We start from the raw sequence: 15,684 nt of genomic DNA on the forward strand, positions 1-15,684 counted from the left end.
TTACCCCTGATGTCTCAATATATACCAGGGCAATAACTCGGCCAAATTTAGAAATTTTATGCTGTTCGCCGGTCAGGCATATAAAAAAGGAATTGAAGATTATCTTTCAACCCATTTGAAGGGCTCGATATAGCTCTAGATCGCGCAGAATCAGGACTCCCCTGAGGGATACTCTGAAATCTAGAACAAGGTCATAGAGAAGCCACTGTGTGAGTTCACATAGCCTCTGGATTATACGCTGTCTACAGTCACACTGAATTATCTTTAATTAGGGCCGTCAGGTGCCTCCGTGACGAGATCTTGAGTCACAATTAACTTGTACAATCTGCAGGATAACTTTTTTTTAACCTCATAGTGACCAGACCATAATGATGAGAAGAGACGAGACTCACGCCACTGACCTTAAAGTAAAGCCCCCCCCCAACAAAAAACTAATAATCTGTGAATCTTTAAACCTGGCAAGGGATGTTTTTATAGCTCACAATAAAAAAAATATAATAAAAATGTTTTCATATATTTTTATTATGTATATATGTATATATATATATATTATTTTTTTTGGCAACAATTTTTTGTAACAATAAATAATAAGTCTGCCTTAATTGGGACTAGATGACCTGCATCTTACTCTGCTTTGTAAATGAAATTCCAATTAAATGTCAAATTTCGACATCCAATCATTGTGCGGTATATCTACCCCTCCAATTATATCTAATGGGTATCTGGCTTTGAGTAATTGGGAAGTGATATCTTGTTACGGCGGCCCTTAAATGATTGACACGGAAACCTTATTTAATTAACTCCTCCGTTAACATCGCAAACAGATTTGTTATTTTTGTTATTATTTCGGCTTCAGTTATTTCCTTCACTGATTTTTTTGAAAGAAAAGCAAATGTTTTCCATTAAAATAACATGAAACTGCAGAAATCCAGCACAGACAGGGTTAATGCTATAAATGACTATTGTAGCTAGAAACTGCTGATTTTTAATGGAATCTCTTCATAGGCGTACAGAGGCCCTTTATCACTCCCATCACTCCTGTGTTCCAATGGCCCTTTATCATTCCCATCACTCCTGTGTTCCAATGGCCCTTTATCACTCCCATCACTCCTGTGTTCCAATGGCCCTTTATCACTCCCATCACTCCTGTGTTCCAATGGCCCTTTATCACTCCCATCGCTCCTGTGTTCCAATGGCCCTTTATCACCCCCATCACTCCTGTGTTCCAATGGCCCTTTATCACTCCCATCACTCCTGTGTTCCAATGGCCCTTTATCACTCCCATCACTCCTGTGTTCCAGTGGCCCTTTATCACTCCCATCACTCCTATGTACCAATGGCCCTTTATCACTCCCATCACTCCTGTGTTCCAATGGCCCTTTATCATTCCCATCACTCCTGTGTTCCAATGGCCCTTTATCACTCCCATCACTCCTGTGTTCCAATGGCCCTTTATCACTCCCATCGCTCCTGTGTTCCAATGGCCCTTTATCACCCCCATCACTCCTGTGTTCCAATGGCCCTTTATCACTCCCATCACTCCTGTGTTCCAATGGCCCTTTATCACTCCCATCACTCCTGTGTTCCAGTGGCACGTTGTGTTCGCTGATCCAAGTTTAAGTTTAAAAGGACAATTAAGAGGCATTTATGGAATCAGACATGTTAATAATAAATAAACATGTTGTTTAGAAGCAGCCAGTGTCGATGTCTTTTACTATCACGTTAAAAATACCTGCATATTAAATAAAGCTTTAATTAGCAGATGTTATTGGCCCAACATAAATATTGGCAGAGATATTGATCTGATTTATTGGTTTTCATTCACGCTGCAGGAATAGTCAATTGACGGTCCTGGACCACTTTTAGCATTCATTCAGATCTGTCCTGGTCTTACGCTTACTGGCGCTAATCCGGGTTAAGATGCACTCAGATGACGTTTTAGTGCTTCTTAGAAGCTTCTTCAATGGAAAAAGATTATTTGAGTTTTAATTAATTAGGGGAACAAGATATTGATAGTTTTGATGGTGAAAAAAAAAGAAAAAAAATCCATACTTGATAATAAGGTTACGCTGGAATTAGAGATAAAAACACACAATGGATCCCACCACGTTGGTCTGTTTCTGGACCTCCAAACTCTCTTTCTGTTTCCATCTGAAGAGACCTCCTGAGGTCCTAAAAACCCATCCTAACTTCATTCTCTAAGGCAAACCCTTTAGCTCCCAGAGTGTTCAGATATGGTTATTTATGGAAGTTTTACTTTACTGAGAGAGTGGTAGATAAGTGGAACAACCTTCCAGCAGAAGTGATGGAGGCTAATACTTTGGGGGAATTTAAACATGCATAGGATAGGCATTTGGTTCTGAATCTAAGACGAGACCAACGACTGATTAAGGTTTGGGCCAAATGTCTCATTTTGAAAACTAATGTTGAGGTAGGTGCAAAAAGTGGCCCTCAAACTGCTGTAGGTCCAGCTTGACGGCCTAGAGGTGAAAATGACCCAAGTTTGACCAAGATAACTTTAATTAAAACTAACAATACGACGACCCGTTGGCTGAAAAATCACCACCCTTGTAATAGTAACAAGGAGGAAAAGGAAGCGCTGCTTGAAACATTTTGGAATGTAGAGGTTAAAACTAAGTGAATTTCACCAAGAGCAAGAATCCTTCAGACAAGGACGACAGAATCCACACTGGGATACAAGACATATCAGGGAGCTCTCTACCAGTACACGCTGTCTAAAGCATCTGTGACCTTGGATTGATGACTTTCCCCTAATTGGGATTTGTCTCTCCGGGGGCTCTTCTTCTTTTTTTTTTTTTATATATATATATTTAAATCCCAAATGGCACGGCTTTCCATCAGGCAGAAGTATTTGTTTAAGAGATAATCAAACGACTTGGTCAAACAAGAAAAGATGTCCTTTGTAGAGGTGACATTGACGGCGTCCCTATTAACCAGCGAAGGTAATGTAAAAGAAGAACGTTCGGGAGACAGGAGGCTGACTAAATAAAACGCCACCAGGATAGATTTTTATGAAACAAAACAAAAAATAGAGTAATAGTCTACAAAACAAAAAATATTTGAAAAAAGCTGATTTTGCTTTGCTCGTAGCTCTTTTTGCTTTCATATGGCTTAAAGGATGTATTATTCTTCCCCATTCCTACATTTTAAGTTTTATACACCTTACAATGGTGTTGAGATTAAAACTAGCAATGTGTTTGAATTACAAAAACACATTATGCATGAAATATGGGATCAGCAACCTTAACTTCCTGTTGTCAGGAAGCAAACACCTTAACTTCCTGTTGTCAGGAAGCCGCCGTCTCAACTTCCTGTTCGAAGGATCTGCATGACCCCCCCCCCCATTGTTACCTTTCCCCTGTTAAGTTGCTGATTGTTGTTGTTTGGCTCAGGCAGCCTTTTTAAAAGTCTGTTGGGGAACTTCAGAACATTAAGTTGATTAAATAATGCTAATTTTACTAAGTAGACGGTAAAAAGGTTTAAGGGACATTTCTGCTGAGCTTCCGCTGATGATCATATTTAGCCAGCCTCAGATGGGAGTTGGAGTCAGAGTTGATTAACTTGTTCTAGGTAACTGTGCATTGTGGGAATTATTGTGGGCACGCAAATATTTCAGGCCTCATCCTTATTTCGGGAACATATTTCTTAAAATCTAAAGACAGGATAATATTTCTACCCATGATAACGGCAAGGTTTCCATTTCCACTTTATTTTCGAAGCTAAGCGCGCGGTGCCTTGCGCTATTAATACTACAACTTGGAGTTCCCTAAGGAAATATCTGTCGCCTGGGTCCTAATAACCCCTCAGGACCGGTTCCGAATTTACCGTAATGATGGAAACTACTTTGCGATATCTCACGCTCTGACAAAAACAGGAGAGACTCCTAATGGAGTTCACTTTCCGTCTGAGGCCGTGACTTATTTCTCTTGAAAGCTCCTTCAAAGCATTCTTGGCCCTCGTCGATACTTTGAGGACGTCTTTGGGAAAACATATAAATGTATAAATGTGTGATTTACCAAAAAACTAAATATAAAAAGTGTGTTGTATGAGTATTTTAAGCTACACATTAGAATATAGACAAAGAGCAATAACGATACCATTACTTTCTTTGAGATTATTAATTAAAAAATAACAAAAAACACATTTCAGTGCAAAGTCTTGGTTCTGCTCATTGGACAGCCCCATCAGTTGCCATGGTGACAAGACAAGTTGTTGGATCATCGCTCGCCATGACCTGTGTGTTGATTAACCAGACAGCTATGGTGGAAAACAAAGAAATCTGATAAACCCGATTGAGGGGACCGTGCGTGGAAAGATATATTTTTGGCGTCCTGGGCCAATGATCACTTCCTGGCTTACAAGGCTGGATATAGCAACGGCAATCCTATTATGCTTATCCTGAACTGTCCTCTAATGAACAGCGAAATGAACTCTGGAGAGAGTCGGAGTATAATTAAGGAGGTCCGGTTAGCTACCGGGTTGTAGAAGATAAACGCGTCTCCGACACAAATGGGGGCAGAAAGCTACGGTCTTCTCCCTACAAGAAAGGCGTTTCTGTTCGGTAGATGACATAGACGGGCATCCTCATAATTCATTTATTCGGCTGCTTCTAAAGCTAGAGAAGTAAAGGTTCCGTGCCAGCTTTCTGCTCCGAGTTACATCATGGGGGTACAGAGCCCCGGGGATCGCTCGTATCTATTATTAACAAGGTTTATTAATACTTTATCCGTGTACGGAGTTTCATAAGCCGGCGCTGGCTTGTGCTTCATCTTCCCAGGCTTGGGTAGAAATAACGAGTAAAGAGTCCTTCAAACGCTCGTGGAAATTCACCGAGCGCCTTCTAAGTTTCATTATTGATTTCCCTCCTTTTGGAGTGCTAGGCATATAGCTGCGCGGTCTTTCAGGTGCCATATACTGAAAGAATATATCTAGAACTGAACCCAAAAGATGGAACTATAGTTGGAACGTGACGCTAATAACTACAATGTTAATTAAAAAAACATGGAGATACTAATCACCCTACATCTAACCCACCTCTAGCTTTTCCCTTATTCCTAATGATTCAATTACTTTTTTACATATCCTAAACCTATAAGCGCATAAAAGTAGCAGCCTTATAACTTTGTATTCTGTCCGTTAATTGTATGTCCCCTTGCATATCATCCATATGCCCCAGGACTAGGGGCCAGTCCTGGTATTAAACTTCGCTTCTGTCATCCTGGGTTGCACTTCTTCTTTTTCATGTTCGATTAATGTTATTTCTGGATGTTATAAGACTCTTGTGTTATTAAACAAATTACTTTGGCGATAAGTTACATTTTTGTAAGAGTAACAGTTTGCATGTAGAAAATGTAACTAATACAAAAATTATTTTTATAAAAATTAAAGCAACAACGCACATGGATGCAGACGCATGCACAGACATACACACGCGTGTGTATGCGCTGTATATGTGGCTGGTTTCAGAGCACAGCGCCACCTAGTGCCGGATACCCGTAATAGATTATTGGGCTGCCGGCATTTAAAACAAACCTTGGGTTTAACCGTTTGAAGGCAAGAGACTATTTTCTAATGCTATGTGTTGCTCAAGACACTTAAATGGTTAAACCATTTGTAACGTACACATATATGTGCATTTCAAAGTGGAAAATCTTTGCAATAATCAATATTTAAGATTCTATCTATGTGCTGGGTGTATAAATAAATATAATATTAATAAATTAAAAGTTCCCCTAAGGATGTCTCTAGAATCATCAAGCCTGATGTACAAAATATATTATTCTTTTTAAGTTTATAAAACATTTTATATTTTATAAGAAAAATACTATGCTTACAGTATAAAGGCATAGATATATATGTCCCCAGTTGTCTGCAGAGCTAACAATCACAAATGGGACTTTTGAATTGCAAAAAATTCTTGACTTTTTTTTTAAAAGAACAGAAAAATGCTTTTTTTTTTAACATTTTCAGTTCTGTTCAGATATTCACCTTGTGGACTTTATTTGGTTTATATCCGATTATAAAACCAGTAATAGAGTGACTTTTTTTTAGTAGTTAGAGGACTGCTAGTCACATCATCCAGTAGCTCCAGATGGTGGAAGCTACAGACGACGCATACCCTCAAAGGTCTACCAGAGGCCGATGCTAAGCGCAGGTAGGACAGGCTTTGAGTGAGACGGATCCCGAAAACAAAGCCCTGAACACCTGCAATCTTCAAACGCTTCTCCGTACAGCTTCCAAACAATAGCTTCCAGATCAAACAGAGCTTTCTTTAATTCCGCTCGAGAGTAATGAAAATGACGAGCTGAGGATGTAACTTGGTTTCCTTTCCCTTTACAATTCGAAAATCAAAAAGAATTGCGCATTTCCATAATTTTGCCCCGTGGAAAGGCTCATCCGCCATCTGGTATTTTTCTCATCAAAAGGAGATTAAGCGTTCAGACCAAGGTCTCTGAAAAGCTAGAAGGGGCCAAGTAATACCAAGATAATGTGTATCTCCATTAGCTCTGTCTAATGTCCTAGGACCCGGGTCTCGTTTTAAGGATAACGGCCTAATGGCTTTAATGGGCTTTGATTTTAGAAGTCATGGTCGGGATTCGAGTGTCTAAAATGAGCTTCAATCAAGACAATCAGGAAAGGAGAGGAACTCTGGTCGCTCTTCTTTTTTGCCATCTCCATGTCAACCAACACCGGCTAGGATTAAGTCCGTGAAAAGCTGTAAGGTTTTTGTTTCACTTGGCAAGAGGGTCCGGAGAGGCAGCTACTCACTGGGTCGCTGTCTTAAGTATCTTTCTGTGTTTTACTTGTAATTCCACATACACCCACTGGGGGTTTCTAGAGCAAGAAGACTTTATGCAGAACATGTCTGGATCCTTGATGGATCTTCTGTGTCCTTTCTATGATGTCCTTCTTGATCCTTCTTGATGGTTGTGTACAGACCAGCCACATATAGTCTAGGGGAGTGTATTGTGATTCAAATGCATTGGGTCGCTTAGTAGGACTTGCCCCTGAGGTTCAATGTAGCCAACTTTCTCCTGGTCACTACTGAGTTTCCTGATGTTAGAAAAGGCACATAATGCTATTTCTGATAGTAGAAATGTAACTTTTTTTTATTGTCATTCCTTTTTCGGAATCCAAAGCTCCCTCTTGAAATATGAAGTGTTGCCGTCTGACATTTCGATTGTATACCGGCAGAGAAAGTGATATTTGTACAGGATTCTGGCTTCACTTTTAGAAAGCTGAGGCTTAAATCCCGCATTTTGCCTGATTTGTTGCCAGTTTCAGCTAATAAAAGTCGTGTTTTCTTTGGTCGTTTGCTTTGAAGCTCTTGTTAAACGATATTTGCTAGATTTGGAATCTTAGCCAACAATTTCACTTCATCTGCTTAATCCACTGATGTTTCCATAGATTTATTACCAGTAAAGACTTTTTGGGTAACTTTTAAGGATTGTCATTCACCAACCCAACCTATACACCTATAGTATGTATCCAAACATTAAATTAAATGCATATAGTGGAGGAACTCCTAATATATTATGGGGCCTGGACCATGGACAAATGAGCTGACCACCTTAGTCGTTCCTCATTGGAAGAAGAAACCTTAGAGGTCTTGAAAGCTTGTGTGTACATCCCATGATGAATGTTTACCCATTAAAAGTTATCACATCCTTTCCCAGACCCTCCTCCAGTTATCCGCCTTCTGGTCAACTATCTTGATTCAGTCGTTGAGTCTTTGAGTTGCTTATCTGGTCGCAGTCGTGATCGTGGCCGTGAAGCTGATGCACACAAACTCACACGTTCGGTTTTAAGCCATCTCCTAAAGATGGCGTCATCTGACCAGATAATGTGATCCACAGACACGTCCGAGGGTTTGCCTGAAAGCTCTAAAGCTTGACTTTTCTGGAACACCACTATCCATTTTTGGAAAGAAAAGTAAGAGACGTCACGGGACATCAATGGCCAGATTTAAGGCAGACTAAGAACATCTTGTCTATGTCTATTTTCCAAATGTTTGGGCCCTGCCACCTTCTTCAAACCCCAGTTTATTTAAAAGCATGTGTGGGACTAGTAACTTTTGAACCTGGGGCTCCTAGAAAACAAGACTGGCCCTCAGTCCAGTGGGTAAATCAATCATTAAAGACGGTATAGGTGTTACAGTATAGCAATATTAAAGCTGTAATAAAAAAAAGACATGAAACAGAAGAAAAATAGCTCCTCTTTAAACAATATGTCGCCGTGTGATCGCCTACTTTATACTTCGCCGTTAATAAATATCACCGCGTTCTTTCATGCCGGGTGTTCTTTTTATTACACGGTAAAATAACGTACAGCATAAGGTAGTGATAAACGAGAGACTCTTTATTGGAAAGTCGACGGGAGGCAGAGTATAGACCCAACGACGCCGCTCCGGGAACAAGCAGATTAAAATGATTTTATAGCTCTTCTTGCGCGTGACAATGAAACTTTAAGGTCATAGGAAACCATCAACCAGCTTTGCAAACACTGGATGTCAATAACGACGAAAAAAGGGAGCAGGGGATATATTAGCTGGTGACTATGTACGTATACGTGGATGTGACATTTTTATTAGAATGTCTGTTAGCGCATACAAATATATGCAGTAATAGCAACCCTGATCGACAGGAGTATATGTCAATGTTGAAAGATGTAAAAATGAACTTATTGTGCACATCAGATTGTGCCACCACTTGGAAATATCCAGGGATAGGTGTCGAATATTTAAAAAAAATTCTATTTTTTTTTAGTGTATTAAATTTTTTACCTAAAAACCAGGATCATGTCAGCCGACAAGTCGTAAATGAGGAAACAGAAGAATCATTTATTGTGCAAATATATTTTACTGATTTTGTATAGTTATAGTTATGTTTTTATAAATACTTTCTTTATATCTTATAGATTTTAACATTTTTAGCTTCCTGCAAAAGTAGATATTTTTACTATACTATACTATAAATTGTATTCAAATTATATTAATTTGTAGAGGAAGAAAATATTAAAACTTGTTTTTTTTCTTTTTTTTTTTTTCCAGATTTTGGCAATAATTTCCATCCTGTTTATTGTGTTGTCTACGATTGCCTTGTCACTAAATACACTTCCAGAACTACAAGGTATAGATGAATTTGGGCAAACGACGGACAACCCTCAGCTTGCGCACGTAGAAGCGGTCTGTATTGCGTGGTTTACAATGGAATACCTCCTGAGATTTCTATCATCGCCCAATAAATGGAAATTTTTTAAGGGACCACTTAATGTCATTGACTTGCTAGCCATCTTACCATACTATGTCACGATATTCCTCACAGAATCCAATAAAAGTGTACTTCAGTTCCAGAATGTTCGGCGAGTGGTACAGATTTTCCGTATCATGAGGATTCTCAGAATTCTAAAGCTGGCGAGACACTCGACGGGCCTGCAGTCCTTAGGTTTCACGTTGAGGAGGAGCTATAATGAACTTGGACTTCTCATTCTATTCTTGGCTATGGGTATTATGATCTTTTCAAGCTTGGTCTTTTTTGCAGAAAAGGATGAGATTGATACAAAATTCAAAAGCATTCCAGCGTCCTTTTGGTGGGCTACCATAACAATGACAACAGTTGGCTATGGAGACATCTACCCAAGAACGCTTCTTGGGAAGATAGTAGGCGGTTTGTGTTGTATCGCTGGAGTGTTGGTGATAGCTCTTCCCATTCCAATTATAGTAAATAATTTCTCAGAGTTCTACAAGGAACAAAAACGGCAGGAGAAAGCCATCAAACGAAGAGAAGCACTCGAAAGGGCGAAAAGAAATGGGAGCATTGTCTCCATGAACATGAAAGATGCCTTTGCTCGTAGTATAGAACTCATGGATGTAGTTGTTGAGAAGACTGATGACGTTCCAGGGAAAAAAGATAAGGTTCAGGATAATCATTTATCTCCAAGCAAATGGAAATGGACCAAGAGGACCCTGTCGGAAACCAGCTCCAATAAATCTTTTGATGGAAAAGAACAGGGATCTCCTGAGAAGACTAGGTCTTGCTCTAGTCCACAAAACCTTAACGTTCAGCAGTTAGAGGATATGTATAACAAAATGGCAAAAACACAATCACAGCCTATACTTACTTCAAAAGAGTCCAATCCGTCTGGTAAACCACCAGAGGAACTTGAAATGGAGACAATTCCTGGGCCTACGATCCCACTGTTAGCAACTCACAAGGAGGGCATCATTGACATGAGGAGCATGTCCAGCATAGACAGTTTCATTAGCTGTACGGCTGAATTTCCAGAATCTGTAAGGTCTTCACACAGTCCATTTGCAATTCTTCCATATAAAACTAATAAATATGCCGGGAAGGATCCTTCTCGTGATCCTAGAGATGGTCGAGATAGGCCGCTGTCCTTGGATGTTAGTGGAGAGAGCTTTACTGAAATTTACCCCAAAGCTGATGGAAGTCGCCGTTCTACATTTATTTTAGAAAGTCCAAAAAGCTTAGTGAAGGTCAAAAACCCTTTGATGTTAAGGTCCCTAAAAGTCAACTTTATGGAAGGCGATGGTGGTAACGTCCTACCCACCACCAACGTACTGAGTCCTTCAGGACGCAGAGACGTTCACTCTAAGCTTGACAGTTCTTTTTATTCTGACCAGTCAATAAGAAGTCCGGAAACTTCATTGTACACGACAGCCAGCGCTCGAACACCCTCCAAGTCTCCGGAAAAACACATGGCAATAGCTTTCACTTTTCACGATGCTAATGTAAATAAATACATTGACGCAGACACAGACGATGAGGGTCAGCTACTTGATGGTTTGGAATCCTGTCCTTCCAAAGAATTGCTGGGCAGCCTGAGCCCAAAATACAACATCGCCAACAGTGGTCATAGAAAGCAAAGAGATGCCGTCCACAGAACGGAAAAGAATCACCTGGAAAGTATTGCTTTATCAACTTCTTCGAAGTTCTTTGGTCAAAACTGCATTTACTCCGCAGAAGGTATTACTGGAAAAAGTCAGGGAAACCTGGAAACTGTCAAGGTAGAAAATCACATCTCACCTGAGGTTCACGTGCTACCGGGAGGGAGAGGACATTCAAATACATACGACCCCAGTATTTGACGTACGATTAAAAAAAAGACAACAAAAGAATGAGGAATGTTCATTCGCGCACACTGAGCTTCTGCATGGCATGGATGAGGACCGAAGCTAGCGTCCGTTCCCTTTAGTCGGAGGGAAGGCAGAAAGAGGAAACAACGCAATGTTCCTCTCGAAACAAACTCAAAGATGTTTCCTAAACCACGCTAAAGACGTCACAACTCGGATAGGAATATTTGCTAATATTTGATCTCCTTTAAAGAAAACCTTTCTTGAAAGCCATTGTGACCAAATATGCCCCTAATTAACACAAACCTGCTTTTTTATATTATTTAATTGTATACAGAATTTTAAACTACATTTAACATAACGGTGAAAGTAAGGAAAAATAAAAAAAAAACAACCGAGGAATTTTTATTTTAATGCAATGCTGGGATTCTAAATGTGTAACAAACTCCGCGCCGTTTTACTGCGGTTGAAAGCGAACGAAATCTGGGAAATTTATGGTGTTTCTCAAACATTTTCTTTTTTTGTCGGTGTATAACGTAAGGTTAGTAGCGGGAGCACAGTCAAGGCGAGTTGCACCAGTTGATTTATTTTTACACCAGACAGAGTGGCATCAAAGAATCGGAAGGATATAATAGCGTAAAAATCAGGGCATTAAATATTTTATCTATAAAAAAAAAATAATATCACACAAAGGAATTTAAAGATTTTAGAAAATATATTTAATAGACGAAAACATATATTTTTTTGAGGGGGTTGGCGGAAGCATTTTGAATAATTTGCTTTTCGCAATATTTTTTTTTTTTCTATGATACATAAAAGACACTTAACATTTTGCACAACCACTATAAGGAAGCTGTTTATAAAGATCATTGCACTTTAAAGTACTCACTACCTTAATTTGTGCCTGTAAATGCAATTTCTTTTTCTTTTTTTTTTTTTCTTTTTTTTTTTCTTTCTTCCTTTAGAAAGCATTACTGGGAAAAGGTTTGGTCTCAGCGGAATCTTGGTACATTTAGAATTTACTTTGTAAGATAGTAATGTATGAAAAGAAGTTTACACTCGAGCCTTTGCACTGTTAAGAAATAAATGCAATTGTTGGTGGGAGCCTCACAAACTAAGATACGGATTTTTACGCGCAACTGAATTATTAATTCTGAAACATTACGATCCACAGGAACTTATATTTCCCTTTTGAGCAATTATACTTCTTTAACGCACTACTTATTTTTTCAGGGATAATTTAAATAACATTAGGGGAAAAATGGAGCGCTCGAATAACCTATTAAGACGTGTCTACTTGGCGCCTTCGGCAGAAAATCAGTTGGTTATAGCCAAATGCTCTAAAATAAAAAAAAAAAAAATTAAAATTCAGAAAATTCCATAAATCTGTTCAAATGCATGACGAAAATAAATGCATATGAAAAAAAAAATTCTATCATGTTGAATAAGAAAAACATATTTAATTTATGGGGTTGGATTTAATCCGGAATATTATTCCAATGAACACTTTCCAGATTTTGAAATTAATTATAAATCTAAGAATGTATTAAGAAATCTATCGGCCTGCGTGGAATGGGCCAGCACTTAAGCCATAAATTAAATTATACTTTTTAATTTTATTGTTTTCATTATATATTCAATGCAAACCAACAAAGCATTCCAGCCAAACACTTTTTGATACCAAAGCAAAGTATGTGCTTACTGAGAGAGATATCGTTAATTCACTTTGCCAATTCTGTAAAAAAACAAAACTAAAGACTCTTAAAAAAAAAAATTATTTATATATATATATATAATATATAATTAGTCCTTAATATTTATAACAACAAATGGTGAGATGGTTATTGTAAAGTCAAATGCAAAAAAAATATTTATTAAAAATTATCCAATATTAAAACTAATTCAAATTATATATATATATATATATATATATATATATATATATATATATATAAAAAAAAATATTTATTTTTAATAAATGCATTCCTGGTACACATTCCCAAGTTCTTACAAGAACTAGTTTTTGTCATATGTTGTCTCTGTTTGCTTTATTCTGTGTAATTATTGTTTGTTGTTTGTTAAAATAAACTCTGGTTTAAAGAGAAATTATCAAATGACGTAGTGAATGAAATAAATGGACATATCTTACATATGGTGATTTAAAATATGCATTGTTTTATTTTTTTCCCATTTTTCCCTTTTTTCTGACATGCTCATGTGATAATTTCTCCTTAAATATCAGGTCACAAATGGTCGCCCACATCGAGAACCAAGTGTTGACTCCAAGAATCATCAATTAACTTGATAATATTTGACATAGTCTACACTCAATTGGTGCAACTCTCCTTGTACACTGAAGCCTGGTGTCTCTTCTATCATGACTTCATTATGTTGGGGGGGGACATTTTATGTGATTGGTTGTGGAAAAAAAAAAAGTATTTCCCATTGATATCAGGTGGGCAACACGTTTTTCGTGGTGTGTCGTCACTTAACCGAGTAAGAGATTGTAAGTATGATGTCATTGTAAATCTTGTAATAAACTGTCGTTACACATCATGGACGATGAATTTCAGGTTCGGCACTAAAGCCAGAGTAAAATGCAACGTGTTCGTAGACAATGTATCATTGAACCATCATCTGCTGTAGAATTACAAATTTTATACCAATAAGTGGAACATTCTAATTTTTTTTTCGTATCTGAAACAATAGATTCTTTAGTTTTTTTTCTTTTCTTTATTGGACTTTCATTTTGAGGGCCGCATTACGCGGTCCAAAAGAATATGTAATATAGACCTAAATGGACTGGCCGCGTACCTGGAAACCGGAGGGATGCAAATCGAAGGTTTGACTTTCTCTGTTCGTGTTACATTAAGAAATAATAAAAGTCAATGGTTAGGAAAACTGTGGTAGCCAATAAAATGGGACTTACTGAGCTCACGAAATCATTTTAAGTCCATTTACATGACTTTTTTGGACTGTTAAAATCTATAAATATATATGCAATATCTGTTATATTTATGTTTTTCGTTAAAGTTATTTATTGGTGTGTTGTTAACAGCTGACGTCACTTTTCAAACCCAACACTTGAAAACATGGAAAACGTGGAAAATACCCACTATTTTTTTCTCTAAAAACTAATAAGGATTTTTAAAAAACCAAATATATGCATGATCAGCTCGCATTCTGATCTGGTTTCATTAAATTGAGCAAAATAATCTCTCCCTTTATATAAAATAATTACCACCAGTAAAAGGTATTGGCATAATTGACTAGCTAGAATAAACCATTTGGATTTTTTAAACACAATTGAAATTGGTTTCCCCCCCCCTTTTGTCCCATTTAAAGCACTAGCACCATTTGTGGTTTTTCCATTTTTTTTTCTCAATTTAATTTTTAATTTTTTTTTGGCCCGTTTAAAGCACTATTTGTGTTTTTTCCATTTTTTTTCTCAATGTAATTAATTTTTTTTTGGCCTGTTTAAAGCACTAGCGTAGTATTGCCATTTACTCATGAGGTATGTTATCTGTACTGTGTACAAAAAATCCTCTCAAATTCAGACTGAAAATGTCACAATCTCCCCACGTATTTGTTCGCAAGTATATAGCCCAAGAAAGAAAACTGAATGCGTAAAATGCATAGCAAACATTATACAATTTATTCCCCGATTCAAATATTCTACAAATACTGAGAGGCACATAATCTCTAAATGTTTTGGTCTGTTATAGAAGAGTTATTTATTTGCTTAAAAATAAAACAATATATGCACAGGAATGGTTTTCACGCAATCGCTCCACCATATCTATTATCCATTTTGTCTCCAGTCATGGGGTAAGGGGTTTTTGATATAATCATTGATTCGAGAGTATTTATTTAGGATAGTCACCAGTAGGGTTTTATGGATGTTGTCAGTTGAGAGGCGATATTGGATAACCAATGAAATAACAATTACAATCTCCCTACTGACATAAAGAGCTTGACCTGCTCATGCCAATCCACGGGAATAAATCGTCACCCAATGAAATTAAGAAAGTGCTGGGAAGAAGTTGACATAAATCGGTGTTTTCACTGGTCAAACATGAACAGTAATTCACCTACTCATAAAACATTGAGTGCCACCAATCCAGTCTTTTCATGACGCACTCAACAGCAGTTGAGTTGGAGTTGGGTAGTAGTGAAGTTGGCTGGTGAAGTCGACAGCTTTTTTTCAGTCTGTTTGGTTCATTGAGTTTTACCATTTCATAGTTGAATTATATCCTCCTGAGGGGTCAAGTGGATTTAGTCAAGTTGAAGCCTTTTGTCAACCCAACTGAACAACTTAATACAAGTCGACAGTCCAACTCAACTTGTTACATTCACGTTACGACTGTAGTGTTGGCAGTTCAGTTTACTTTATCGAACAGATAAGTTGCGCCATTGATGCCAGTTTGGTTGAGCTGGCCTCGGAAACTCAACTGGATTTCCAACTGAATTGGCTTTACTATTAGTGAATTAACCTCTTCAAGTAAAATGTTTAAATGCATTTGTGGTCATGTTTATGGGGGCCTAGTCTTCTAGTTATGAGTTTCCATTAA

The 15,684-nt window shown here is 37.8% G+C and overlaps 1 protein-coding gene across 1 annotated transcript; it reads left to right on the top strand.

Annotated features, from left to right (window-relative positions):
- Nucleotides 1-9,226: 9,226 nt before the first annotated feature.
- KCNB1 (potassium voltage-gated channel subfamily B member 1) lies at nucleotides 9,227-11,128 on the top strand. Its single transcript, XM_053452748.1, has one exon. The coding sequence runs from the start codon at nucleotides 9,227-9,229 to the stop codon at nucleotides 11,126-11,128; it is 1,902 nt and encodes a 633-aa protein (XP_053308723.1).
- Nucleotides 11,129-15,684: the final 4,556 nt, after the last annotated feature.

Source organism: Spea bombifrons, chromosome 13 (genome assembly GCF_027358695.1).
Source record: "Spea bombifrons isolate aSpeBom1 chromosome 13, aSpeBom1.2.pri, whole genome shotgun sequence".
NCBI classification, from domain to species: Eukaryota; Metazoa; Chordata; class Amphibia; order Anura; family Pelobatidae; genus Spea; species Spea bombifrons.